Raw genomic sequence first — 26,368 nt, 5'->3', positions numbered from 1 at the left:
GCTCCCCGTGCCCACGGCCCCCTCAAGAGCCCTGCGGGGCCGGATCCTGCCCGGCCTCACCGCCAGCCGGCCCCCGGCTCCCGCGCGGGGTCTCGCGTTGCAGGAAGCATTAGGGTGTCCTTTCCCTCCGCATGCCACCAGGGTCTCTCTGTCCTGATCCGGTGACACAGCCGGCGATGGGGAAGGCTGCTGCCCTCCCCCCCGGCCCCGCTGCTAATATGGCAAGGCGCTGGCCCCTTTCTATCTTTGCAAGTGGAGCTGTGCGGCAGGGCCGGCGCGGCGGGCGCGGAGAGGGGGAGCCCGGCCAAGGAATGTGACATATCAGAGGCAGCTGCCACTTGAGGAGAGGGGGCAGAGGGAGCGCAGCTCTGCGGGGGCCGCGCGGGACGGGCGAGGGGGGGACGCCACGGCCCCAGCACCGGGGCAGCGCCGGCACCCGCGGGACCCACACCGGGGCAGGCGGCGGAGCAGGTGCCGAGGCGCGGGGAGGGCCGGGGTCGCGGCGGAGCATGGGGCGGGGGTGCGGCACCACCCAGGGCGCTCGGTGACCGGCGACGCAGCGAGCAGCAACCTGAGCCCCCGGCCTAAAAATAGCCCCCAGCTTGCCCACGGCGCTGCGACCTTCGGGGCTGCGGCCGGCCGGGGGGAGGCACCGAAGCGGACGGCACCTGGAGCGGGGAGCCGCCTCACCGCCGGCACCCCTTGGCAGGCACCCAGCGGCCCGAGAAGAGGAGAGGGGCGCGGGGCTGTGGGGTCGGGGCCGCGGGGCTGCCAGAGCGCACCGGGGAGCCGTGCGCCATGCACCGGGCGCGGGCACGCGGCGGCACGAGCGGGGCCGGCGGGGAGCCCGGGCGGCCGATGGGGAGAGCAGGGGCGGCCCCGCCGAGCCCCGGCATCCCCCCGAAGAGAGCCAAGGTCACGGCGGAGCAGGGGGCGGCCGAGGGGGGCCCCGCTCGCCTGGCAGCGCCGGCCTTCGTGCGGAAGCTGAAGAACGCGGCCATCGGCACGGGCTGTGACATCCGGCTGCGGGTGGTGGCGGTGGGGAACCCCCGGCCCAGCCTGCGCTGGTACAGGAACGAGGAGCAGCTCGCCCCGCGCGAGGAGGAGTACGGCACGCTGTGGATCCGCGACAGCAAGAAGGAGGACGCCGGCGTCTACACGTGCATCGCCGAGAACGAGCGGGGAGAGGCCATGACCAGCGCCGTGCTGGCCATCATTGACATGGAAGGTAAGGGCTGCGCCGCCCCGGCATCGCTGCTCCGGCTTCCCCGCGGACACCGGCTGCCCCGTGCCGAGTGTGGTGGCTGTGCTTTGCAGATCCCCCGTGCTGCATGCCCGGGAGCCAGCCGGGGCTGGGCTCCGCCGTGCCTGCCCCACCACAGGCTGGGGTGGCGGTGCCGGTGGCAGCGGGGCAGCTTGGTGGCCTGGGAGCGAGCATGTGGCTGCAGCACCCGCTGCCAGGACAGGCAGGGTGCCAGCGCCGGGCATGCAGGTGGCATGGGCACGTGGTGGTGGGCCTGCGTGGGGCAGCAGGAGAGAGAGACAGAGAGACAGAGAGACAGAGAGACAGAGACCCCCCGGTGTGGGCGCACGGCACCGGCGGTGCCACCTTCCGTGGCCCTGCCACCCACCCGAGCCACCCCCGTGGGCACAGGTGGCCGTGGTGTCACTGGGGGAACTGGGGGGACTGGGACACGAGGTGTGGGGAGCTGGGGGAGGGGGCTGAAGAAGGGGGGAGGAGCCTGTGCTGTGCAGTGGGCGGGGCCTGGTGGTTAATTAGCAGTGGGAGGAGCCAGTCATTGATGAGTTTTCAGGGCCCCATGGCTACCCTGTGCTCGTAGATGCAGCCCCTGCTGCCTGGGGACAGGTGCCACATCCCTGGGGTGTGGGGAGGCAGCGCTGTTGGGGAGCACATGGTGGTGCTGCCCTGAGACGTGCACTGGCGTGGGGACTGCGATGGCACTGTCCCCACGTGCCACTGTCCCCTGCTGTGAGAGGGCGGCTGTGTGAGCCTTGGGGCTGTGGGCGAGGAGGGTGCCGGGGTTTTGCCACGGGGAGCATCCCTGCAGGACAGAGGAAGGCGTTCCTGCTGCCGCGGAGCCTGCTGTGGGCACAGAGGTGCACAGGCACGGCCCTGCCCTGCAGCGGGGAGCTGTGGGGTCACTGCACGCTGCACCGCTTTGGGGATGGTGGTGCTGGGGGACACGGAGCACAGTGCTGTGTGGGGGGGGTGCCCGAGGCTCTCTGCACCGTGAGCTTCACCCTGCTCTCGTGCTCTGACAAGCAGCGTGTCTCTGCCTGGTGCCACCAGCCCGAGCCCTGCCTCTGCCTTGGGCACCGCCTGATTCCCCCGGTGCCCGTTCCCATTGTGCTGACGCACTCCTCCCTGCTCCCGATTCCCAGCCTCCGGCCCTGGTGGCCACGTTTCTGGAGCAGCCGGGGCTGCGAGCTGGGTTAATGTCACCCTGCCCCAGGCGCTTCTCCGAGCCAGCGCTGGGGCTGCGGGCATGCTCTGCCTGGAGCAAGCAGCCTCCAAAAAGCCACCCCGGGGGCAGAGAGGTGGCTGAGCCCTGCCCCAGGGCACTGCGCTCTCTGTGCCGTGAGTGCCACATCCCCAGCCCTTTGCTGGGGAGGCTTCAGGAGGGAGTGGGACGGAGTTCAATGCCCAGGTGCAGAGGGACCCGTGCTGGGGAGGCCGTGCTGAGGGGGTTTGGTGGGGGTCTGCAGGCGCAGCACCCCCAGGAGGCAGCAGGCCAGGCCCTGGCGCTCGGCGTGCTGTTCCCCTGAGTCCATTTTGTCCGTGCCGGGAGCTGTGCGGTGAGACGGGGCGTCCTGTGAAATGGAGGAGCCGTGCCATGGCCCTGCAGCCCCTGCCCTGACACCCTGCCAGGCCCCGGCGCCTGGGCTCGCCGGCACCCAGCACCGAGGCTCCGGCTGCTCGGGGGGCTCCCCTCGTGGGGACCCGGCTCTCCAGGGGCCGTGGGTGTCCCACTGGTGGCAGGGCCGGGCAGGGACACCCTGTCCTTGTTCCCTGGGTGCTCTGTGGGTCAGGCTATGGCCAGACGGGTGCAAGGTGCCCCAGCAGGACGGGGTGCTGCTCTGGGCTCGGGGGCCCTGTCCCCGGTGTCTGGAGGGTGCAGAGGTCTCCGGTGGGTGCAGAGCCCTGTCCTCCGCCTCCTCCTCCTCCCCCTGAGCTGCAGCTCTCCGTGGGGCTGACGCTGGCTCTCCCAAGGTGGCTCAGGTCACGGCTGGAGGGGTGGGGGGGCTCTGTGCTGCCCGGCTCCGCGCTCAGCCCCGGCAGGTCCTCCTGCAGCGGCTCTGCATTCCCCCTTGCTCGCACGAGCCCGATTTAGCTCTTCTAATCCCTTGCCCTGAATCTGTCGCTCCACCCCACTAATGATTTTCTCCTGCTTTTCTCCCTGTGTGTGTCAGTGCCTGGCGTGGGGATCAGGGAGCACACGCGTGGGGCTGGCCAGGAGGGGTCCCCGGGGTGGGCTGCCCCCCCTGTGTCCCACCTTTTTGCCCCTGCACCACCAGTGCAGGTTCTCCCTTTTTCTGGCCCTGTGGGTGCAGGTGGGGTGGTGTGGGGTGGGGTGTCCCCTCTCCCACTGGCACCAACACCAGGCTGCTCTGGGGTCTCACGGGTCTGCAGACCCCAGATCCTTCCCAGGTCCCCACCGTAGTTCCATCATTCCCAGGCCCTAGTGATTAGCGATACTAATGCCTGTATCACTTCCCGGCTGCATTTCCTGAATTTTTCCCCGTAAGCCGGATTAAATCACCTCTCAAAAACTCCAGCTAATCTCCTTTTCAAGAGCCGAGCCCCCCCTCGCCGTGCCAGCGCTGGGGCTGCGTCTTATTTCAAGGTTGGCTTTGCCCGTCCCGGCTGCAGCGCAGGGTCTCTCCGCTCGCCTCCACCTGCACTCAGCAATCAAGGCGCCCTGTAACCTTTCCTCCTCGGGGAGCAGAGAGGCTGGGCGCAGGGGCAGGGGCAGGGGAGGCACACAGGGCTGTCCGTGTGCGGTGGCCCCGCACGGCCCCTTCCCTCTGTCGGTGCTGAGGGTGAAGCCTTCCTGCAGCGTGGGGGACGCCCTGGGGGCTCCGTGCGTTTCGGCACAGCCCGTGCAGCTCCATGGCTGCAGTCCCAGCCCCCCAGTGCCCCCCCAGCCTTCTGTTTTTTTCCCCAGCAGTGGGGCCTCTGCGGTTGGCGTTGTGCGGTGGTGGGAGCCCGGTGGGGACGGCCATGCTGACAGTGTCCCCGGTGGCTCGGCACCTCTGGCCGTTTATCTCGGTGCCTAATTTTAGGCCCTTACTTCGCAGAGCTGTGTCTGCGCCTCGTGCCAGGTGCCCCTTCCCTCCGGAGCCCCTGCCAGCCCTGCAGAGCGTTTTGGGGCCGCACGCAGCCCAACGCCTCCCTCTGCCTTCACCTCCTTCCCATGGCTCTCTCCGGGGCTGCCTCACTTTCCCCTCGGAGCTCTGCCCCATCTCCCCTCCGTGCCCACCCTGGCCCCACTGTGGGGTGTGCACCATGTCTGCAGGGGCTGCCACGTCCCACCTGAGCCTGGCACAGCTGGTGCCACCTCGGTTTCAGGGACAGGTCCCCAGGCTGGGCCGTGCAGGGGGAACGGGGCCTCGGGGACCTCCCCGAGGTGGCTCTGCCTGCAGCCACCTGGGCAAGGGGCTCGCACGGTGCCCCCCGGGGCCGGGTCCCCTCCTGGGGCTGTGGGGACCGGGCAGGGGAGCAGCGTGTGCAGCTGTCCAGTCAGTCACCTCCACCCCTGCCCTCTCTCCCGCTGCCGGGGGGTTATTTTTGCTGAGGAATGTGCCGTCCCCTCGGATTCTCGCGGGCTGCAGGGCTTGTGTTACACGCGAGAGGCCGAGACCCGGGCCCGCATGCAGTAAATATAGCACCGCCGCTCGGGGCTGCGTGTGGGACCGCGGCCCCTTCCTCCTCCTGGGGCTGCCCCCCAGCTCCCACTGCTCCCTGCGCTGGTGGCACTGGGGACGGCTTTGCTCCTCCTGCCCCACAGCCCTTGCTCCTCCGGCACCGTGTCCGCTGCCCCCTGTGCCCTCTGCGCCCTGTCCCCCGGCCACGGGGTGCCGGCAGGGCGGGGAGGAGATGTCCCCTCCCATCCCACCCCATTCCCAGCACCCGCAGCCAAGGTCACATTGCTGTCCTGCGTCCCCGTGTCCTCTGCCTGCAGCGGGCACCGTGCGCTCGGCATCCTTCTAGTGGCAGCGAGGGGAGGTGATGCTGGGGAGCTGGGGTGTCCCTGCCTGTCCCCGCAGCCAGGCTGTGCCATGCCGTGCTCCATGGCGAGGGGACAGCCAGCAGAGCAGTGGTCTCTGGTGCTGCGAGCTGTCCTGCCCTGTGACAAGGGCAGGGGGACGATGGTGACAGGTTGTAGCATGGGGGAGTGTGTGGCACACTCAGGACCTGCTGCCTGCTGCTGGGAACATGGGCACTGCTCGTACCAGGCGTGGTGACACCTGTTCCCAAAGGTCTGTCCCCATGGAGATCTTACCTGTGCAACGCCTTTGCATCCCATGCTGGCCCCAGCCTGCAGGATTCCCCTCTCACAGCCCATGAGCAGCCCCGTGCAGAAGCCTGCTGTGACTATTTCCCCCTGGGAAAAAAATAAATCTCACCCCCTCCTCGCATCCCAGCCAGCTGCGTGCACCCACAGCCACCAATTACTCAAGCACCCAGTGCCACCGAGGCCATGGGGCTGGTGGCCACAGCCGGTGGCCGGTCGGTGATGCAGCGTGTGGTGGGGACAGGATCCGTGCTGGGGAGTGCAGGGGAGACCCAGCAAGGAGTGGGGTTTGCAGCTGCCTCTGGAAAGGGGATTTTGGGGACTCAGCTTCTCCCAGGGGCTCCATTCCTTGGGGATGGCCAGGCAGCAGATCCTCAGCGGCAGGAAGGGCTGGGTGCCCGGGGAACCGATGGGGCAGCAGGTGCTGGGGGGCTGTGCGGCAGCAGGGTGGCATCCAGATGTGCGGCCAGCCCCCGTACCCGGGGGCTCCAGCTCAGGGGTGCCAGGCTGCGGGGGACAGCAGCGTCCCCCGGCTCTGGCAGGAGGTTCCCTTTGTGCCAGCTCTGGCGTTCGCGTGACTCGCCTGACGTGCGGGGTCTCCGTGGAAACCCCGCAGCATCACTGGGATCGTGGGGCTGTCAGAAATGTTGTATAAACAGCTCCCTTTGTGCTGGCTAATTTGCAAGTTATTATGAAGCCATGAAAAGCTTCACGTTGGGAGGCAGGGGCTGGGAGGAGAGCTGCCGTGCGCCCCAGTGTGCGTGATGCCCGCCTGCAGCGCGGCACGGGGGGGCTCCTCCCCGGGGGACAGGTGAGCAGCACGGGGACAGGGAGGCTCCAGCCGTGTCCCCACGGGGGTCCCGCGGTGGGAGGAAGCAGCGTGGCCGGCTGCTGGGCTGGGAATTTGGCAGCCTCTGCGGGAACCTGGCGGGCAGGGCTGGGGAGGGCGCGCAGGGGTGGTGTGGGCACCCTGGGGACACTCAGCAGTGCCGGGACCCAAACCCACAGCGTGGAGAGGGGCCTGGTGCTGTCCCCCGTGGGTGGAGGGCTTGGGGGGTGCTGAGCGGGTCTGGGCTGGGCACCAGAGCTGGCCTGTCTGCGGGCACACTGGGGACGGTGCGTGGACATTATCTGCCTTGGGGTGCGCGTGGGAGCCCCGGCGTGGGCTGCGCCCCAGGGTGCTGGGCGCAGGAGGGCAGGGAGGGAGCCCGTGCCCCGGGCGGTGGGGCAGGGCGCAGCGGCACGGCAGGGCACGGAGCAGGGCAGGGGGCTCAGCGGGGGCCGGGAGGGGGGCGCGGGACGCGTGTGCCCCTCGCCCCCCGCCACCTGCGCCCCGCCCGGCCCCCGCCATGCCGCTGCGTGCCAGGGCTGGCGGGGAGGCGGAGGCGGAGGCAGGCGGGGGAAGGATGGAGGGAGGAGCGCTCGAGTGATGCTTCATGCTCACAGCCCCAGCCCTCCCGAGAGCCCGACCTGGCGAGCCCCTTCCTCTCCCTCGGCCGTGCCCGGCTGCCGCCGGGGAGGATGCTCGGAGGGGCCCCGGCCCCGCGCCGCGCTGAGCCCCGGCCCCCCGCCGGCAGCGGGCGGGCGTCCTGCCGGGCCTGAGCCGCCGGGGCCGGGCCGCCGGGGCTCTGCAGAAGCATGAAGAAGATCTGGGTGAAGAAGCGCTTCCAGGTAAGGGCTCCGGGCTGCCGCGCCGCCGGGCGCCCGCAGGAGGAGGCGGCGCCGGCGGGGAGAGGGAGCGCGCCCGGCGCACGGGGGGTCCCCGGCCCCCGGGGCTTCGCCGGCCCCCGCCCCGCCTGCAGAGCCGCCGGAGAACGGGGCCACGCCGGCGGCGGCCGGGAGGAGCGGAGGGCAGGTGCTCGGCACCGCTCCGGGCACGGCCCTGGGCCCGGCTTGGCGGCCGTGCCCCCCCGAGGTGGGGTCCCCCCCGGGCGGCCGCTCCCCTCCGCGCCCTCCGGAGCCAACGGAGGCGGCTCGGTGCCCCCCCCGGCCCCGCCGCCGGTGGTCACGGAGCTGGAGCCGAGGCTTTGCATGCGTCATCCCCTCCGCGTCAGGAGCATGCCTGGCACAGGCAGAGCTCCTCCGCGGCCTCGCCGCACGCTCCGCCGCTGAGCAAGGAGCAAGGACGTCACTCGGCCTCGGCGGGGGGAGAGGATGGGGGGCATCCTTCCAGGGAGCCCCCCGTGGGGCACGCCGGACCACCCCGCTCATCCACCCGGCGTGGGGCACGCAGCCACCCTGCTGTCACCCCGCCCGGTGTCCCCGCAGGGGCCGGAGAGGGGATGTCACCGCAGCCCCCTCCGAGGGGTGCAGGATGTGTTTGGGGACGTGGATGCCCCGTGCTGCAGTGGGGAGGTGGCAGCCCTGCCCAAAAGGGGGCATCCTTCCCCCTGGGGCACCACCTGGCTGCCCCGTCTGCCCTAGAGGGCAGCGAGCCCAGGGCCACCTGCATGGCAGGGCAGGGTCCTGCTGCACTGGCTGTGCGCTGGGGACACCAGGAGGGCCACCCGCTGCCTGTCCCTGCCCCTGCCCTGTCTGTCCCACAGCCGGTGGCACCAGCACCGCATGGTGCTGGGCTCCACGTGCCCAGCTCTGGCAGGCTCCAAGGGCCGTGCTCCGTGGCCCCAAGTGCCCCTTCTCCCCCTCCAGTCCCCATAACCCCATAGCCATAGCTAGGGATGGAGAAGCCCCCCCGCCAGGCCCCCCGTGTGGGCAGGGGGGGTCTGTGCAGGATGTGGGGAGAAGCGAGGCAGGGCCAGGTCTCACCCCACTGCACAGCAGGGCAGGGCTGCAGCCAGCTGCTGATCCTGCTGGCTCCTTTCCCCCTCTCCGTGGGCACAGAGCAGGCTCTGGGGGGGCTCCCCCACCCCTTTGTGCAGGCTGCAAATGAAAATCTCCGGCAGGGCGCACAGCCCCCGCTCACCGCTGGCCCATTCGCCCAGATCCTGGCCCCGTGGGGTTTGTCCCGAGCTGCTCCTGCCCCCTTTCCACCTCCTTCCCGGGGCTGCTCCCCTCCTCGAAAGCAGCAGGGAGGTGACCCCGCGTCACCCGGAGCGGGGCTGGGTGCTGCTCCCTGCTGAGCCACGCGGGGCTGCTGCACCCAGGGGGGCTCCGGGTAGGGGGGGACCTGTTGCAGGGCGGCGGGGGGCACCCCACAGCCCTGGGGTGGGGAGCCCAGCCCGGCCCCGCTGGGTGCAGCCACCAGACCCGTTGGGGAGCCGGTGGCGCCAGTCCCTGGGGAAGCCAGGAGAGCACCCGATAATGGCACTCAATTGCATTTTCATTTTTTAATGGGGGAATTATCCGCCGATGGTGCAGTTAATCACTCATCTATCTTTCCCTGGCCTGGAGGACGGGCTGCCAGCCAGCACCGGCACAGTCAGCCGAGGAGGGGAGGTGAAGCCTGGCTCAGCCTGAATACAAATGTGTCTCGTGCAGCCGCTGCCCTCCGGCCAGCGCCGCAGGCAGGGAGGGGGCCGGGGGAGACCCCTTGGGCTGCCCACCACCAGGGGCTGCCGATGCAGTGGCAGCAGCCCCGGGGCTTGCAAAACGAGCCTGCTGCCCTTGCAAGGACAACTGACTGCTGGCCGTGTCTGGCTGCCTGTCCCCGGGGGCGTCTGTCCCTGGGGCTGGCTGTCCCTGGGGATGTCTGTCTGTCCCTGGGGCTGGCTGTTTGTGAGCTTGCTTGCGAGCTGTGGAGAGGCAGGAGAGCCTCGCAGAGCTCCAGGCAGGGAAACAAGGGCACGGGGTGTTAGTGTCCCAGGGGGACCCCCCTGCCCAGACTGCTGCTGGCAGCCCAGTCCTGCCCGTCTGCACATCCCCTGCCCTGCCTGCTGCAAGCTCGCCGGGCACGGCAGAGGGTGGCCTGGGCTGGTCTCTCCCTTGGCAGCGTGTGGCCAGCCCCGAGCCATGGTGCAGAGGAGGGCAGGGAGCTGGCAGGGAGCTGGCAGGGAGCTGCTGGCACTTCTGCCCTGCGCTCCCATCCCTCCTGCCCAGACAGCGCGGGCGAGCGTGGCTCCCACGCCTCTGCCCCTCGCGGGCTGGCCGTCCCGTGCCACTTGTGCCAGGCGGCCTCTCACGGCTGGCACGGCCACCGCCAGGCTGGGGACGCTGTCCCTGTGCTGGGCCCATGCCCGGGGCTGAGTCTGGGCCAGCGCCTGGAAGGTGCTTGGCTGGCTCGGGCCCCGCGCTGGCGCAGGCGGTGGCTTCGAAGGGGCTGCGGGGTGTTTGGGCACCCGGGGCACGCTGTCACCCCTGGGCATGGGCAGCGTGTGGGGGCTGCCGGGCACCCGTGGGAGCACAGGACAGCCTATAGGGTGGGCTTCGGGTGGGCAGCAGGGCCGTGTCAGGGGCTGTGTGTGTGTCCTGAGGGTGCCCAGGTGTGTGCCAGGAGGGGAGCAGCACCGTGGGGTGTGTGTGTGTGTGTGGCTGTGTGCACAGCCGGGCATGCGCCGCACGTGCCCACCTACACCCGTGCAGGGCTGCGTGCGGGGGGTGTGCGCCCGGGGGCGTGCGCTGCAGGTAGCCCGGGGGCGTGCGGCGTGCAGCGTGCGAGCGGTGCCGCGTGTGCCCGCGGGCGTGCGCGGGGGGCTGCGCCACGCCGTGGGTAACGCTCTCTTCTCTTTTCCTTTGCAGAAGACCGGCCACTCGCGGCGCTTCGGGCGCTTCACGCATGGTGCGTTGAGTTACCAGGAGCTGGCCCCGCCGCCCTGCCGGGGAGGGGGCGGCAAGCAGGGGCTGTGCGGGGCAGGGCACGGCCCCCGAAATGGGGCTGGGGGCTCCTGGTGTCCCCCCGTCAGCCTGCTGGTGTCCGGACACATGCTGGGGATGCGAGCTGGTGGCAGGCAGCCTGCTGCAGTGGCAGTGCCGGGGCAGCTGGGGGTGTGCTGGGCTGCAGGCGGGGAGAGCAGCGTGGGCCCCCACGCTGAGAGCTGTGGCAGGGCAGGGGGGAGCTGCGCCCTCCTGTCCCCTCCACGTGCTGCGGGGCAGGGGACGTGGCATGGAGGAAACACCAACCCTCCGCTCCTGGGATGGGACGTGGCGGTGGCTCTGAGGTAGCACGGCCTCCTCCTGCCTCTGGGGGCTGCCACTGATGCCCTGGGGCACACAGCAGCACACAGCCTGAACCTGAGAGCAGCGATGCCAGAGCCACACTGCAGGGCATGGCAACGCCTCGCAGCACTTTCTGCCTCAGGGATGGATGTGCACATGCGTTTGCACACCAGCTCCTGATGCAGTGCATGCACCCCTGGACACACACGGCCATGTGCACCAGCACCTCCAGGAGTGCCCAGCAGGGCCCCGGGCTGCGGTGCCCTGCAGAGCACGGGAGGTGCAGGCGCTGCAGCACAAAGCCAGCCAGGGGCAGCAGGAGCAGCAGGGGCAGGAGCTGGCTGCAGTGCGGGCAGGATGTGACCGAGGGGTGGGGAGGGGTGATGCCATGTGCTCCGCAGGGGGGATGCTGCATAGAAGGAAGGGGAGGCCATGTGTGGTTTAGGAGAGGCGTGTGGTGGCTGTGGGCATACAGCAGGCGTGGTGGGGAAGGCTGGGGGTGCCAGACCTGTCTCCATGCCCCGTGGGTGCCTGCCCCCTGCCATAGCGAAGGGCAGGGCGTGGGGTGCCCAGCGTGGGTCCTGGGTGGGGCAAACGCCCAGCCCCAGCCCTGGCCCCCGAGGCCAGCACACGGTGCCAGGCTCCCCGAGCCGTACGGCCACCCGGCTGCTGCCCTGGCAGGTCAGTGCCCCGCGGCAGCGCGGGGACGTGCTGGGGACAAGGCCCTCCCCAGCGCCCCACGCGTCTCCGCAGGCCGGGCCGATAACCGGGTGTTGATGTCTCTCTCTCTCTTGCTGCCCCTATGGAAGCGAAGTTTTCCGCTCCTGCAGGAAACAAAGCTACGGTAGGAAGATGCCCGCCTGCTGCCAGCCCCGCTCCCAGAACGGGCCCCGGGCCCCCTCCCTGTCGCGATGCCCCCCCCGTCCCCCTGTGCCGCCTCCTCGTCTCCGCCACCCCAATTTCAGCCGCCTTCCCCCGCATTGCAACCCCGGCACCTCCTCCCCTCCTGCCTCCACCCCACGGCTGACCAGTTACTGCTGCTCCTGCCCTTGGCCCCGCCGGACTTTCCAGCCTTGGTTCTGCCTTTCCCCGCTGGCAGCTTGTCCCTTCCGTGTCCCCAGTGTCACAGTCATGCCTCTCCCACCGCCTCAGCCTTCTGCTGCCTGGAGCTGCCCGGGCGCTGCTCTGCGAGGAGCAGTGCCAGCCTGGCCTGCTGTCCCCATGTCCCCTCACCCCCTGCTCTCCCTCCCCAGACTCGGAGACCGGCGAGGATGAGCCCAGCGACCCCCAGGTGACGCAGCGCAGCGAGCTGCAGGATGAGACGGCCTTCAGCACCCCCACGGGTGAGCCGCGGGGACACGGGTGGCACCAGGGGCTCGGACCAGCCCCGCCCTGGGGGTCCCCATGCGGTGAGGGTCAGCAGGGTGCTGCTCGGGACCCCCGGGGCCACCCGTTGGCGGCTCACCCCTCTCCTTCCAGGTGGCTCCGACACCCTGGTGGACGCCTCCATGAACACGACGCCGACCTCGGTGCTGGCCCTGTCGCAGGCGGAGGAGCGCTCCAGCTGGTCGGGCAGCCAGCAGACCGTGGTGGAGAAGGAGCCGGATGCCAGCCTCCCCGCACGGGGACCCTACCTGCGCCCCAGTGCCTGGCAGCCGCAGGGAACCCCAAGGCAAGCAAACGCGCCGGCCCCGCGCGGCGCCGAGGTCCGGCACCTGGGCGTGGAGCCGCTGGTGCGGGCATCACGGGCTAATCTGGTGGGCACAAGCTGGGGGTCGGAGGATAGCCTCTCGGTGGCCAGCGACCCGTACGGCAGCGCCTTCAGCCTGTACCGAGGACGGGCGCTCTCGCTCCACGTGTAAGTAGCCCGGGGAAGTGCGCGGAGGGGACATCGCGCTGGGGCCATCTCCTCCCCGCTGCCATCTCCTCCCCTCCGCCTGGGCTCCCTTTGCCTTCTCCACGGCCGGATGAGGAACGGAGGCTCTGAGCGGTCGGCAGCCCGGCCCCGGTGAGGTGGGGACAGGCCCTGGGGTTGGATACGGGGCACGCTTTCTGTGGGGTGGGAGCGGGGACACCTTGTGCCGTGGCCAGTATGGGTTTGGGGTAATGCCCGTGCCGCTGCACCTCCAACCTGGACCCTCCTCCTGCCTGGCCAGGGGGCTCTACACGTGGATACAGGGGTGCACAGCAGCCTGGGGCACCTGCAGCAACCCGTCCCCACCACCCACGGGTGGCAGCAGGGACGAGGGACGTGCTCCCTCCCCAGGGCCCGCTGACATGCTCAGAGCCCCCGTCCCTCCCCACCGCCTTTGGTCCCCCCCCCTGCAGGCCTTCTCCTTCGACCTCCATCTTCCCCTTTGTGTTCGAGGCTGCTTGTTCCACCAGACCCTCATCTCCACCCTCTGATTTCTGCACCATGCACGCCGAGCGGGGCGCTGCCACTCGGCTGCGCTGCCCGTGGGGGCGGGTGGGGGTCTCCGGGGGGTCGGGGGGACGTGCTCGCAGCAGCATGTGCACGAGGGGATGGCTCGTGGCCTCGGGGACCCCTCTGCCTTGCAGAAGAGTGGGAGTGCACTGCGTGGTTCCAGAATGCTGGGACACCACAGGCAAACTGGGGCGTACCCCTCTGCCCTGTGCCCCAGTCCTGTCTGCGTGGCGGCCCTGGGAAGGGGGCTGGCTGGGTGTCCTGGCGTCACAGTCCCAGGTGTCGCTGTCCCACTTGGGTGTCCCTGGGGAAGGGAACCCCCAGCAATGAAGGCAAGGCTGGGTGACATCAGCCAGCCAGCTCCCGGGGGTCTTAGGGTGGCTGGATCCCCCTGCCATGGCCCCTCGAGGGTTTTGGGGCTGCCCTGGCCACCTGCCCCACAGGGTGCCGTGGACTGGGCTGGGAGCCCTGATGCAGCACGGAGACGAGGACGGGCTCTGACTCGCTCTCCCCTGTCCTCTCCCCCTGCAGCAGCATCCCCCAGGGGGGCTACCGGAGGGATGACCCCCACAGCGGCCCCGTCTCTCCGAAGCCCGGCGCCGAGCCCCCGCGGTCCCCCGCTGCCCTGCCGCTGACCACCAAGCCGCCCATCATCCGCTCACCATCGCCTCGACCCGGCGCGTGCCCGCTGCCTCCCTCCGGAGCCGCCCCCCAGCCGGCCGCCCGCAGCCCCGGCGTCCCCTCCTGCACACCCGTCACCCCCCGCAAGAAATCCTCGGTGCCGACCGAGTACCAGGACACCGTCCCTGAGGAGTACGAGGAGAAGATCAAGAAGCCCAAATCCTCGGGGTACTCGCAGGGCAGCACGCAGGACTCCCGGCCCCCCACGCCCATGAGCGACGCGTCCGGCCGCGTCTCCGTGCGGGCGTCCCCCAAGCTGGTGCGCGCGGGCTCCAGGATCTTGGAGCGGCTGCAGTACTTCGAGGAGCGCCGCAGGAGCCTGGAGCAGGCGGACAGCCCCTTCCCCGCCCGGCCCTGGCTGCCCCTGCGCAAGACCCGCTCCTTCGACCAGCCCGGCTCGGAGGCGCGGCGGCCGGGCACGCCGGGGGGCTGGCGGGACGAGGCGGGGGGCAGCAGCGCGGCGAGCCGGCGCCTGGCCTTCCGGCAGAAAGCCGCCTCCTTCGACGAGCGGGGCAAATTCGCCGGGCGCGTGCAGGACATCGAGCACAAGTTCTCAGAGGAGCTGACCCGCATCAAGAGGACGGTGTCCAAGCAGCAGCTGCGGCGCTCCCAGGAGCTGGGCAAAGCCCGGGCGCCCTCGCCCCAGCCGGCCAGCGAGCCCCCCGCCGCCCGCGCCCCCCGCACCCCCTCCTTGCCGAGCACCGGCGGGCGCAAGGTGCAGCCGCCCAAGGTTTCTGCGCCGGCGGAGAGCACGCACGTCATCCAGCACCTGGCCCTCTCCAGCGTGGCGCTGGTGGGGCCCAACGGGGAGCCGGAGCCGGGAGGGCAGCGGGGGCGCAAAGCCCCAGCACGGGGCGGCACGGTGGCGGAGGAGGTGAGGAAGAGTGCGCAGCAAGAAGGCGTCGGGGAAGTGAGGAAGAAGGAGCAGTGGCCGTTGGCACAAGCCACCCCGCAGGGGCGGACAGCCCTGCCCCAAGGGGGGGCCGCCGAAGGGACCCCGTGCCCAGACGGGGGCCCTCCCGGTGCAGCCAGGGCCCCCGGGGCGGCGAGCGAGGGCCTGGCCGCCAGGCTGGCCGTGCCCCACGGGCTGTACCGGAGGCCGGAGGCGCCCACGGAGGTGCGGTTCCTGCCCTGGGCGAAGCCGGGGATGGAGCAGGAGGCCCGGCTGGAGAGGAGCTGGGCAGGGCAGCACGGCACGGGCAGGGAGGCGGAGAGAAGGCAGACGAAAGTGACGGAGAAGAAAGAGAGCGTTCGGACAGCGGCTCAGGAGGGCAGGAGCACGAGGAGCAAGGGGAAGGGGCGCCGAGCCCGGCCCACCTCTCCGGAGCTAGGTAGGGCACGGCTTGCCACCTCCTGCGGGCACAGCGATGTCCCTGAGCGGGGTGCGGGACCCCAGCCTGCCCCTGGGGGGGCACTGGGGTTGGGGAGCACCGAGATGGGATGAGGGGATGCAGCGTGATCTGGGGGCTGGGGGCTCTGGCAACAAAATGAGCCTTGGGGTCGCGATGCTTGCTGATGCCTCTGTCCCTCCTACCCAGCAGGGGAAGGTGCCGGGGGGGGGCTCTGTAACCCTCCTGCTCCCACACCCCGGGGACGGGCAGAGGGCTGCGTGGCACGGGACGTGCCTGCTGCGCCCCCTCACAGCCACGGGGCCGTCTCTCCCTGCGCAGAGTCCTCCGACGACTCCTACGTCTCGGCGGGCGAGGACCCCCTGGAAGCGCCTGTCTTCGAGATCCCCATCCAGGACACGGCGGTGGCCGTGGGGGCGGAGGTGCTGCTCAAGTGCATCGTCACGGCCAACCCCCAGCCAGAAGGTGAGCGACCCCGCGGCTTGGGAGCATGACGGGCTCTGGCACAGCCACCCCCTGGCATGTCCTTGTCCCTTGGGGCCACCCGAGCTGGGTGGCTTGGGGCTGGCAGAGCTGTGGCTGTGCTCCTCAGGGGGATGCTGTGCCCACCTTGGGAGCATCCCCAGGCATAAAAACAAAGGGTTGGGGCACCGCATGCCAGGGCGGGGTGTGGAGGGCAGGGGGTGGGCGATCCCCCTGCATGGGGCTGGGCTGTGGGGAGAGAGGGAGAAGGCACCAGGCACGGCACAGCCAGCAGAGACAGGGAATGAGCAAAGTGGCTCTGGTTCCCTCCTCCATCCTCCACTGGAGGGCAGGAGGATGCCAGGAACCAGAGAGGGGCCAGCTCCGCTCTCACCAGAGGCCTTGGGGACGTGGGGCAAAGGGGTCCCCAGGCTGGGCAGGGACGAGGGGGTCAGCGGGGGGCTCTTGTGCCCTGGGACGGTCTGGAGTGACCCCGTGTGTGCCCGCAGTGTCCTGGAGGAAGGACGGGGTGCCGCTGCGGAGCAGCACGGCGCGGCCCATCAAGGCGGAGGGCGAGCGTCACACCTTGCTGGTGCGCAGCGCGCGGGTGGCCGACGCCGGGCTCTACACGGTGACGGCGGCCAACGAGGTGGGCGCCACGTGCTGCAGTGCCATCCTCAGCGTGCGGCCCGGTGAGTGCCGGCGGCCGGCCCGGAGGCGGCGGGGGACGGTGGGAGGGCCGGCGGCAGGCAGGCAGGCAGGCAGGCAGGCAGGCTGCCAGCTCGGCCGCTGCTGTCGCTGGGAAGAAACCGGCTTCCTTACCCTACAAGGCTCGGTCTGAACCAAAGCAGCTGACGCGCTGCCGGGATCCTGCCGTGGGGGGAGCAGGGTCAGGCTCTGAGCATCCCTCGGCGCCCAGCGAGCGGCCCAGAGGCTGGACGCCCCCCAGCCCCCCAGCCCGCCCCAACAAGCCTGCCCCGGCTGCGGGGACACCCCAGCTTGCCATTTGTGGGGTCACCCTTTCCTCCCACCCCAGGGGACGCCCGGCGCACCCCGCACCCCTCCATCCGCGGACACCCTTCCCACGCATCCCCAGGGCTCTCCCCGCCCCATTTCCCCCGGGGGGAGCGCGCAGAGCCCCCCCAGCCGCCCCGGGGGCCGGCGGAGCCCCGTGCGCCCCGGTGCCGCGCCCTGCGCCCCGGAGCCCCCTGCCCGCCGCCGGGGCTTCGCGCCCCTGCCCCCGGGAGGGAAGGGGCCGGCAGCCCCCGGCCCGGCTCTGAGCCCTCCCCCGCGCTGCTGGCCCAGCCCCGGGGGCCGGGCGGTGGCGGCAGCGGGCCCGGGGCGGCGCTGGGCCGGGGAGGGCGCAGCGGCTCCGGGCTGGACGCGCGCCCGGCGCCGCAGCGGCCCCGGTCCCGGCAACGGCGGCGGCCGTTCCGCGGTGCGCTTCGCTCCGGCTCGGGGCGGGGGTCGCCGGGGTCGCCCCCCCTCCGTCCCCATCCCCCGGTGAGTGCGGGGGGCACCGGGGGGCTGCGGGCGGAGGGGCGGCGGGGCGCCCGGCGCCGCCTGGGGGGGGACGGGGAGGGATCCGGGGGGTGCCCCCCCCTCATCCCCCAGCTGTCCGCCCTGCTGCTGCCCGGGGGCACCGCGGGGGCCGGGGGGGGGGCGAGACCTCCCCGTGCGTCGGGCAGCCCGCCCGCCTCCCCGCTTGGGCAGCGCCGTAAGGGGATCCGCTGCTGGCTGGGGGGGGCACGGGGAGGAATGGAGCACCCGGGCTGGAGGGGGGCCAGCCCCCCCACCTCGGGCAGGGCTCCGCACGCTCACCCCTGGCCGCTCGCACCCGGCTCCGCGCGCATCTCGCCCCCCGTCCCGCTTTTCCTCCCCGTGCCGTGGCCCCAGGGCCCCCCTGCCACCCGCGGGGGCTCGCTGCGGTGCCGGGTGCGGGCCCCCCAGGCCGGGCTGTGAGGGGAGCGCAGCTGCAATGTCACCTTCAGCCCTCCGCCGGCTCGGGGCAGGGGCAGCCATTCCGGGAATCCGGGCGGCTTAAGGATGGGAGCGTGGCCTGCTGCGTAAGAGCCACTTGAGCCCTGCTGTCGCCTTGCGGGATATCGCGTCCCCTTATCGGCCCCGTGGTGTGCTTCGCACCCCCTCCCCCTGCATGGCCCGGCACCCCTTCGCTGCCGGCCGCCGTGCCTCTGCCCCGTGGGATGCGCAGTGGGGTGGGTGTCCCCGGGCACCCCGGGGGCGCAGGGTGGTGGGGAGGGGGCTCCGAGCCCCCCACCCGGCTCTGGCTGCTGCCAGCTCCTTACCCGGCCTCTCCTGCGCTAGCCCCCGCTGTGGAGCGGCATGGGAACCTGGCACCCCCCCTGGGCCAGGCCAGCCCCATCACGTCGGACGAGGAGTACCTGAGCCCGCTGGAGGAGTTCCCCGAGGCCGGGACGCCCCAGCACCGACCGGCCATGAAGCTGCAGCCTCGAGCGGAGCACGGGGCTGCCCACGGCTCCCCAGAGAGCAGCTTCAAGGCTGCGCCCACCTTTGAGGTGAGCTGGCGGAGGGGGAGCCCTGACCCGTGGCCGCAGCCCTGAGGGGCTGCCCTGGTTTTGGGGGACGCGTGGCCCTGGGGTGGCGGGTGCCGGCTGCCCCCTGACCCCTGCTTCCCCAGGTGGCCCTGTCGGACCAGTCGGTGCTGGAGGGGCAGGATGTCAGCATGAGCGTCCGCGTCCGCGGGGAGCCCAAGCCCATCATTTACTGGTGAGTCCAGTGCTCGCTGGGTCGCAGCCGGGCAGGGAAGGAGGGGACGGGCACGGGGAGGGACCTCCCCGTTTGGGGTCTGCCAGCTCGGAGCGGCACCAAGGCGCAGAGCTCTGCTTCAGAGCAGGGGTTGGGGTAGAGGAGAGGGGGCTTGCTGCGGGGCCGGGCGTGACCGTGCTGCTCCCCTCGTGTCCCCGGGCAGGCTGCGGAACCGGCAGCCGGTGAAGTACGGCCGGCGGCACCACGCGGAGGAGGCGGAGGGGGCGCGGGGGCTCTTCACGCTGCACATCCTGGCGGCCGAGCGCACCGACACCGGCTTCTACACCTGCAAGGCTGTCAACGAGTACGGCACCAAGCAGTGTGAGGCCAAGCTGGAGGTCAGAGGTAAAGCTCCCATGGGACTGGCCGGCTCCGGCACCCTGCATGAGCTGGGCGGGGAAGGGGCCGCTGCAGACCCCTTCTCGGCGGTGCTGCTTCTCACCCCTTCCTGCCGCAGAGCAGGAAGGGCCCAGCAGGGCCGTGGACCTGCATGCCTGGCCCTGCAGAAGGAGGCAGGGAGGGGACACGGAGCAGCCGTGGCTTGGCCGTGCTGCCCGCAGAGGCCGTCCCCGCAGCAGGAGCCAGGCTGTCCCCCTGCCCTGGCCAGATGTGTGGCCCCACAGCATGGGTCCCGCTGCCCAGCTGTGCCAGGGGTCCCCAGCCTGACCCAGAGCCTGCTGCTCCCCCAGCCCAGCTTCACCCTACGTGCCCCTGACCCCGCAGGCACCTATCCTGGGGCCAGGTGCTGGCTCTGGCTGCGCAGGGAGGGCTTATGCCCTCGGTGGTCCTGCAGGGGACATCTCCCCCCAGCACACCCACAGCTCCCTCCCTCCCTGCCTGCAAGCTGTGCCCAGCCAGTGGGCAGCTTGGAGAGGTCTCCTCCCTGCTTCTTCCCAGCTCAGAGCAGGTCCCACATTAGCCCAGGTGCCCGGGGCTGGGCTGTGCCTCCCCAGCCCTGCTGTGGGCTCAGCATCCCCCTAGGTCCCCCGAAACGCGCGCGCAGACGGGGCGGGTGGCTGGGGACCACGTGCCAGGAAGGAAGGAGCCCGCGGGGACGAGCGATGCTGCCTCCTTTCTCTTGCCCTTTGCTTTGTGTGCCCTGCTCCCCCCGGCCCTCCCTGCTGACGGCTGCCTGAGCCCCCCGGGCTGTCCCCCCCCGCCCCAGCCTTCGCTGCACCGCTTGCGTCCTGCCAGACCCCGCTCCAGCCTCCGGCACAGCGCAGCGGCGCGGGGGCGGCCGCGGGAGCCGGGCACGTGCCCGACGGACGGACAGGCACCGGGCTCAGCGTGGCCCACGTCTGTGCCCCGGGGCACGCGGTGCTGCGTGCCGGCGTGCGCTCACACCCCTCGCGCGTGCACGCCCCTCGTGTGCGCGCCGGCCCCGTCCCCGCCGCACTAACCCTTCCGCTTGCTGACTGCGGTTTTTGTCTGTACGCAGGGGGAGTACGATAAGGGGGTGCATCTCTCAGAGCCGCGGCCGCGGGGCTCTTAGTTGGACACCTCTTAGGCAGTGGACCTCACCTTGTGTTATTACCTTCTGCTCCATCCGCCGCCTCGTCCTGGACGCACCGCGGGGACGCGCGGGCCCTCGACGGCGGGCGCGGGCGCGTCGGGTGGCCGGGGGAGGCGGCACCGAGGCCGGGGGGAGCGGGGGGAGGACGGCGGGGTGGCGCCAGGCACCCCCTCAGCCGGGCCAGGGTGGCCACACGGTGCTGTCTTGTCTCTCGCTCCGTCCGTCTGTCCGTGTCCGTGTGTCCTGCTGCTCCTCTCCTCGCCGCCCAGGGGACGGGGAGCGGGGAGCCCAGCCCCGCCGTTGGCTCAGCTTCCATAGGGAAGGGGACGCGGCGCGGTGGAGGCTCCACAGAGGTCACCTGGGAGCGTGGGGGACGAGGGACGCGGGGACCCTTGTGCCAGGGCGGGGGCTGGTGGCACAGAAGTCCCTCGCAGCCCGGCCGCGTCCCCGGGGTCCACATGGCTCCTGGCCACAGAGGCAGCCCCAGCTTGGGTCTCTTCTCCCCGGGGGGGGGGCTTGGTGGGGGGTGGGCTGCGAGGCCGTGACCCTTTTTGTAGCTCTAATAAAATCTGTTTGGTAAAGCGCTGTGTGGTGTGTTCCTGGCACGGACACCTCCCCTCACCCCCACACCCCCCGGCCCCCCACCCCGGCTCAGCTCTGCTTTCCACATCTCGCCCCCACCTCCTCCCCGCTGCACCCCCTGCCTGCGCCCTGCGCCCTCGCCCGCGGCGCTGGGCCCCCTCCCCGCATGCCCCTGCCCCGCACGGCCCCCTCCCCGCCACCTCCCATGGTTGCTTTTCAGTTGCTGAGACGCGTCTCTCTCTCTCTCTCTCTCTTTCTCTCTCTTTCTCCCCCCTTCCCGGGCAGCTCGCCCCGAGTGCCAGTCCCTGGCCGTGGTGGTTCCCCTGCAGGACGTGGTGGTCGGGGCGGGGGAGCTGGCGCTCTTTGAGTGCCTGGTGGCTGGCCCGCCAGACATGGACGTGGACTGGTTGTCGCGGGGCCGGCTGCTCCAGCCCGCCCTGCTCAAATGCAAGATGCACTTTGACGGGCGCAAGTGCAAGCTGCTGCTCACCTCCGTGCACGAGGACGACAGCGGCGTCTACACCTGCAAGCTCAGCACGGCCAAAGGTAAGCGGCGGGCACCGGGGGTCTCACCTGGGGGACGGCCCCGGCGTGGTGGTTGATGAGGCCGGCACCCCCGGGGTTTGGGGCTTCAGGGTCCACACAGAGTGGCTGTGAGTGCTGGAGGGGGTGTGGGGATAAGAGAGGGATGTCTGCCCCCCGTAGCTGGTGTGTGCTGCTCCCTGTGGGAGCTCTGGTACCCAGGGAGCTGTGTTTGCACTGCGGCTGTGCCACGCACCCCGAGCTGCTGCCTTCATCCCAGCTGTTCTCAGCCCAGCTGGCTCCAGAGCCCCTGGGCACCCAGCTCTGGTTACCAACATGTCCCTGCTGGCCTGGCAGGGGCCATGGGCAGGGAGCAGGGCAGCCTGCCCTCTCCTCACAAGCTGGCAGCTGCGGAGGGGCAGCAGGATCCAGCCTGCTGCATGCTGCCCTGCCCTGTGCCGCCGACATCCCTGTGTGCCCTTCATCGGGCAGGGACATCCCTGTCCCATTCCTCTCCTGGGGTGGCCGAAGGTCAGTGCAAAGCAGTCCCTGCAACAACCTGGAGCACTGCACCTGCACCGCGCCCCATGGCACCGTGCTGGCACTGCCTGCTTCAGCATCACCGCCCTGTCCCCAGGGCTGCGCCCCCCTGCCCAGGGGAGGACAGGGCACCCTCCCACCCCCCTGCATCCCCAGCATCTCTGTTGTTCGAGGGGAGGCAAGAGGCAGCCCCCTGCCAGCCGAGCACCATCCCTGTGCACGGGCACCTTGCACGGGCACCCCATGGCACCCTGGGGTGACACCCCCGGTGCGTGGCTGTCCCCCCCCGTGCCACCCGGGGCCCAGCCCTGCCCGCTGTCCTTGCAGACGAGCTGACGTGCAGCGCCCGGCTGACGGTGAAGCCCTCGGTGCAGCCGCTCTTCACCCGCAAGCTGGAGGACGTGGACGTGGTGGAAGGGCGGACGGCGCGCTTCGACTGCATGGTCAGCGGGACGCCCCCGCCGGCGGTCACCTGGACCCATTTCGGTAACCCCCACGCCCACGGCCCCCTGGAGCCCCCCACGGCACAGGGCTGGGGTTGCTGAGGGCCATCTCTCCGCGCAGGCCAGCCGGTGCAGGAAGGGGAGAACGTGCGGATCCAGCGGGACGGGGGGCTGCACTCCCTGGTCATCGTGCACGTGGGCAGTGAGGACGAGGGGCACTACGTGGTGACCGCCAGGAACGCCCACGGCCACGTGGAGTGCTCCGCCGAGCTCTACGTGGAGGAGCCACGGCCGTCTGCTGCCTCCCAGATGTAAGACGGGTGTCCCCCTGCTTGCTGCCCCCTGGGATTTTTGGGGGGTCCCTCCCCTGGGGCCGGGCTCCCGTGGTGAGCACGTGTGGGTGGTCGCAGCTCCAAGCTGGAGAAGATGCCGTCCATCCCGGAGGAACCGGAGCAGGCGGAGACGGAGGCGGAGTGCTTCACCATGCCCGACTTCCTGAAGCCTCTGCACAACCTGGAGGTGGTGGAGTCGAAGGAGGCGGTGCTGGAGTGCCAGGTGGCCGGGCTGCCCTACCCCTCCATCACCTGGTTCCACAACGGCACCCGCATCGACAGCACGGACGACCGCAAGATGATGCAGTGTAGGGCCCCCCGCCCTCTCCATGGCACCCGGGAGGGGAGCTCGGCACCGTGCTGCTGACGGGCTCTTTCCTCTGTCCCCCCAGACAAGGACATCCATCGCCTGGTGTTCACGGCCGTCAGCCACGCGCATGCTGGCGTCTACAAAAGCGTCATTGCCAACAAAGTGGGGAAGGCCACGTGCTACGCGCACCTCTACGTCACAGGTAGGTGACGGATGGGGCTCGGCGTCCCCGCAGCACGGTGCTGGGGTGGCAGGGGACAGGACCACAAGGAAGTTCAGCTGGTGAAGAGTGGGGGGCTCACGCTGCTGCCCACCTCTCCCATGCAGATGTGGTGCCCACGCCGCCCGACGGGCCCCCCACGGTGTCCTTGGTGACCGGCCGGGCCATCACGCTGACGTGGAACAAGCCCAAGTGGCTGGACACTGCCATAGGTGAGGGGGCAGGGGGTGGGCAGCAGCCTGGTGGGGTGCCGGGGGCTCCGTGCTGACCCTGTCCCCACACAGACCCCAGCTCGGTGACCTACGTGGTGCAAATGCAAGTGCTGGGCACGACGCAGTGGGTGGTGCTGGTGAGCGGCGTGCGGGACACCACCTACACGGTGCACGGGCTCACCAAGGGGGCTCAGTACCTCTTCCGCGTCATCACCGCCACCCCCAAGACCAACAGCAAGCCCTCCCCGCTCGTGGGGCCCGTGCAGCTCCTGGATCGGGGTGAGAGGGGCAGCGGGGCCAGGGTGGGGTGCTGGGGTGGGACGTGGGGGGTCTGCGTGCCCGGCGGCGTGGCGAGCTGCCCGGGGCTGGGCGACGCGGGGTGCTGAGGTGGTGGTGACGATGTGCGTGGCAGGTCCCTACCTGGAGGAGGCCCCGGTCATCCTGGACAAGCCAGACGTGGTGTACGTGGTGGAGGGCCAGCCGGCCTCCGTCACCATCACCATCAACCACGTGGAGGCCACCGTCACCTGGAGGAGGTAGGTGGGACGCGGCGCGGTGCCCCACGCCCGGCCTCACCCCTGGGGCCGGGCACGCACCCGAGGGCGACGTGCAGAGCTCCTGGGGTGGCCACAGGCTGACGGCGTGTGCCCACAGGGGCGGGCAGGTGCTGGGGGAGCAGGACGGCACGTGCGAGGTGACGATGCCGGATGACGACCAGCACTGCCTGCGGCTGCTGCGCGTGGGCCGGGGGGCCGCGGGGCCGCTGGCCTGCGAGGTGAGCAACCGCCACGGCTCTGCCCGCTGCACCCTCCGCCTCCGCCTCGCAGGTAGGTGCCCCCGCGCCGGGGGGCCGTGCCCCTCTGCCATGGGGGGCATCGCCCTACGGTGCCCCGAGGCCGTGTGCCGTGGGGGTGGCGTGGCCCCACGGGGTGGCACTGCCCCCACAGTGCGCCGTGGCCGTGTGCCATGGGGGCACTGCCCCACAGCACGGCGTTGCTCATCTGTGCGCCCTGCGTGTATGTCACCCTGTAGGGCTGAAGGCCCTCAAACCATGGCACCTACCTTTAGTACTGCCTGGTAGTGCTGCCTGGTGTCCTGCTCCTCTGTCTGACTTGGGCGGAGGTGTCCTGTGTGCCCCATGAGTGTGTGCGTGGGGTGGCACTGTGCCGTGGGTGGCACTGTGCCGTGGGTGGCACTGCGCCGTGTGTGCACTGCGCCATCGCGCCCCTTGGCCACGTGCCGTGGGTGGCACTGCTGCAGGGTGCCCCATAACCACGTGTAATGAGGTGGCACTGCCCCCGGTACCCCACACCCATGTGTAACGGGGAGATGCAGCCCCACTCTGCCCCATGCCCACGTCTGCTGAGTGGCACTGCCCCACGGTGCCCTACTCCCACCGCATTGTCCCAGCCCTGCGGCACTCCACATCCCTGTGCCACGGGCTGGCACTTGCTCTCAGTGCCCCCCAGCTCCCCGTGCCCGCGGCAGGGGGGTGGCAGTGCCCCATGGTGCCCCACGCCCCATTTCTCGGCAGAGGCGCCGCGCTTTGAGTCCATCATGGAGGACATCGATGCTCAGGAAGGGGAGACGCCGCGCTTCGCCGTGGTGGTGGAGGGGAAGCCGCTGCCGGACATCATGTGGTACAAGGTGGGGTGGGACCCACCACCTCCCCCCGACCCCCAGACCCACGCTCCCTGCTCCCCTCCGCTGCCTCGGGGTCCCCGGGTGGGGGATTTGGCTTTGTGCCACCCCAACTGGTGCAGGGTGCTGTATCTGTGCTGGTGTGGGGAGCTGGTGGGGGGCGGCAGGGGCCCCCCTGATGCCCGCTGTGCCCCCAGGACGGGGAGCTGCTGGAGGAGAGCAGCCACCTGAGCTTCGTCTACGAGGACAACGAGTGCTCCCTGGTGGTGCTGGGTGCCGCCGAGCCCGACAGCGGGGTCTACACCTGCACAGCCAGGAACCTGGCCGGGGAGGTGTCCTGCAAGGCAGAGCTGGTGGTGCGCTCAGGTACGGCCGCCCGGCTCCCACCCTGCCCGGCCCCACGGGGCAGCCCCCAGCCCCCTGATCGCCGCCCCCCAGCCCCTCTCCTTCCCCCAGCCCAGCCCGCGGCCGATGCCAGCATGGAGGAGGATGCGCTGCACAAGGCGCGGCGCCTGACCGACTACTACGACGTGCACGAGGAGATCGGGAGGTACGGGGCCACCAGGTCCCCTAAGGGCTGTCCTGGTCCTCCTGGGGCAGCTCCCTGCAGACCCCAGTGCCTGCAGGGACGGGGGTGCCTCCAGCTGCCCTGACAGCCCCTTTCCATCCCTCCCCACGTCGCAGGGGGGCTTTCTCCTACCTGCGGAGGGTGACGGAGAAGAGCAGCCGGCTGGACTTCGCCGCCAAGTTCGTCCCCGGCAGGACCAAGGCCAAGCAGTCGGCGCGCCGGGAGCTGCACATCCTCTCGCAGCTGGACCACGAGCGCATCGTCTTCTTCCACGACGCCTTCGAGAAGAAGAACGCCGTCATCATGGTGATGGAGCTGTATCCTCCGGGACTGCGTGGCCAGGGGGACACGGGTGGGCAGGGCGGGTGCGTGGCAGCGGGGTGCCGAGGGGGGCACGGCGTTCCTGTGCTCCTTGACCAGCGCCCAGCTGCGCCGAGGACGAGCTGCTGGACAGGATGGCGAGGAAGCCCTCGGTGTGCGAGTCCGAGGTGGGTGAGCCCTGGCGGGGCAAAGCCATGGGGTGGAGAGGGCGGCTGGGGACATGGGGGGCTGAGGGGACCGTGATGGTCCCCTGGGTGCCATCCCCACCCTGCCTCTGCTCTGGCAGGTCCGCTCCTACATGCGGCAGATCCTGGAGGGGATCTGCTACCTGCACCAGCACCACGTGCTGCACCTGGACATCAAAGTGAGTGCTCTCCCCATGGCTCCCAGCTCGGGGGAGAGCCCCCGTGTCCTGCCCTGCCCCTCCCCGCCCCGGGAGCCTCCCGCCAAGCTCCCAGCCGCCCCGCATGTCCTGTAGCCAGAAAACCTCCTGATGGCGGATTCGAGCAGCGAGCAGGTCCGCATCTGCGACTTCGGCAACGCGCAGGAGCTGACGCCCGACGAGCCGCAGTACTGCAAGTACGGCACCCCCGAGTTCGTGGGCCCCGAGATCGTCAACCAGAGCCCCGTCTCCAGCGTCACCGACATCTGGTAAGGGCAGCCCCCTGCTGGGCTGCACCCCGGCATCCCCGCTGTGCCGGGGGGCTCGTGCTGTGCAGTGACCCCCCTCTCCTCTCCGCAGGCCTGTGGGGGTCATCGCCTACCTGTGGTAAGTGCCCGACTGTGGCCCCACATAAGGGATCCCATTGCTGCCCCCTTTCCAGCTGGGGCCACGCTCGCCTCCTCCCCAGCTGTTCCTGCCCCGTGGCAC

At 70.9% G+C, this 26,368-nt stretch overlaps 1 protein-coding gene across 5 annotated transcripts in view; it reads left to right on the top strand.

The window, feature by feature from the left end:
* The first annotated feature begins 413 nt into the window (after positions 1–413).
* The window catches only part of SPEG (striated muscle enriched protein kinase), a 33,948-nt gene continuing 7,993 nt past the window's right edge, over positions 414–26,368 (top strand). For 2 of the 5 annotated variants that reach the window (XM_084523769.1, XM_084523767.1), the window contains exons 1-28: positions 414–1,228; positions 10,173–10,212; positions 11,399–11,433; positions 11,843–11,932; positions 12,069–12,447; positions 13,546–15,026; positions 15,366–15,509; positions 16,016–16,198; positions 17,832–18,043; positions 18,166–18,254; positions 18,457–18,638; positions 20,674–20,934; positions 21,778–21,936; positions 22,015–22,204; positions 22,304–22,533; positions 22,618–22,737; positions 22,863–22,967; positions 23,040–23,246; positions 23,380–23,503; positions 23,622–23,794; positions 24,502–24,614; positions 24,806–24,974; positions 25,065–25,158; positions 25,293–25,493; positions 25,604–25,664; positions 25,784–25,861; positions 25,976–26,148; positions 26,240–26,266. In XM_084523769.1, coding sequence (XP_084379895.1) covers positions 799–1,228; positions 10,173–10,212; positions 11,399–11,433; positions 11,843–11,932; positions 12,069–12,447; positions 13,546–15,026; positions 15,366–15,509; positions 16,016–16,198; positions 17,832–18,043; positions 18,166–18,254; positions 18,457–18,638; positions 20,674–20,934; positions 21,778–21,936; positions 22,015–22,204; positions 22,304–22,533; positions 22,618–22,737; positions 22,863–22,967; positions 23,040–23,246; positions 23,380–23,503; positions 23,622–23,794; positions 24,502–24,614; positions 24,806–24,974; positions 25,065–25,158; positions 25,293–25,493; positions 25,604–25,664; positions 25,784–25,861; positions 25,976–26,148; positions 26,240–26,266 — 5,750 coding nt within the window. In that variant the 5' untranslated portion in view covers positions 414–798. Of the gene's footprint in view, positions 1,229–6,925; positions 7,209–10,172; positions 10,213–11,398; positions 11,434–11,842; positions 11,933–12,068; positions 12,448–13,545; positions 15,027–15,365; positions 15,510–16,015; positions 16,199–17,831; positions 18,044–18,165; positions 18,255–18,456; positions 18,639–20,673; positions 20,935–21,777; positions 21,937–22,014; positions 22,205–22,303; positions 22,534–22,617; positions 22,738–22,862; positions 22,968–23,039; positions 23,247–23,379; positions 23,504–23,621; positions 23,795–24,501; positions 24,615–24,805; positions 24,975–25,064; positions 25,159–25,292; positions 25,494–25,603; positions 25,665–25,783; positions 25,862–25,975; positions 26,149–26,239; positions 26,267–26,368 lie in introns of those variants that run through there. The other 3 variants (XM_084523770.1, XM_084523771.1, XM_084523768.1) reach the window with 3 other exon arrangements.

This window comes from Aythya ferina (genome assembly GCF_964211825.1).
Source record: "Aythya ferina genome assembly, chromosome: 6".
In the NCBI taxonomy this organism is placed as follows: domain Eukaryota; kingdom Metazoa; phylum Chordata; class Aves; order Anseriformes; family Anatidae; genus Aythya; species Aythya ferina.
Note: the sequence above shows the minus strand (reverse complement) of the source record. Positions and strands in the feature narration are given on the sequence as shown.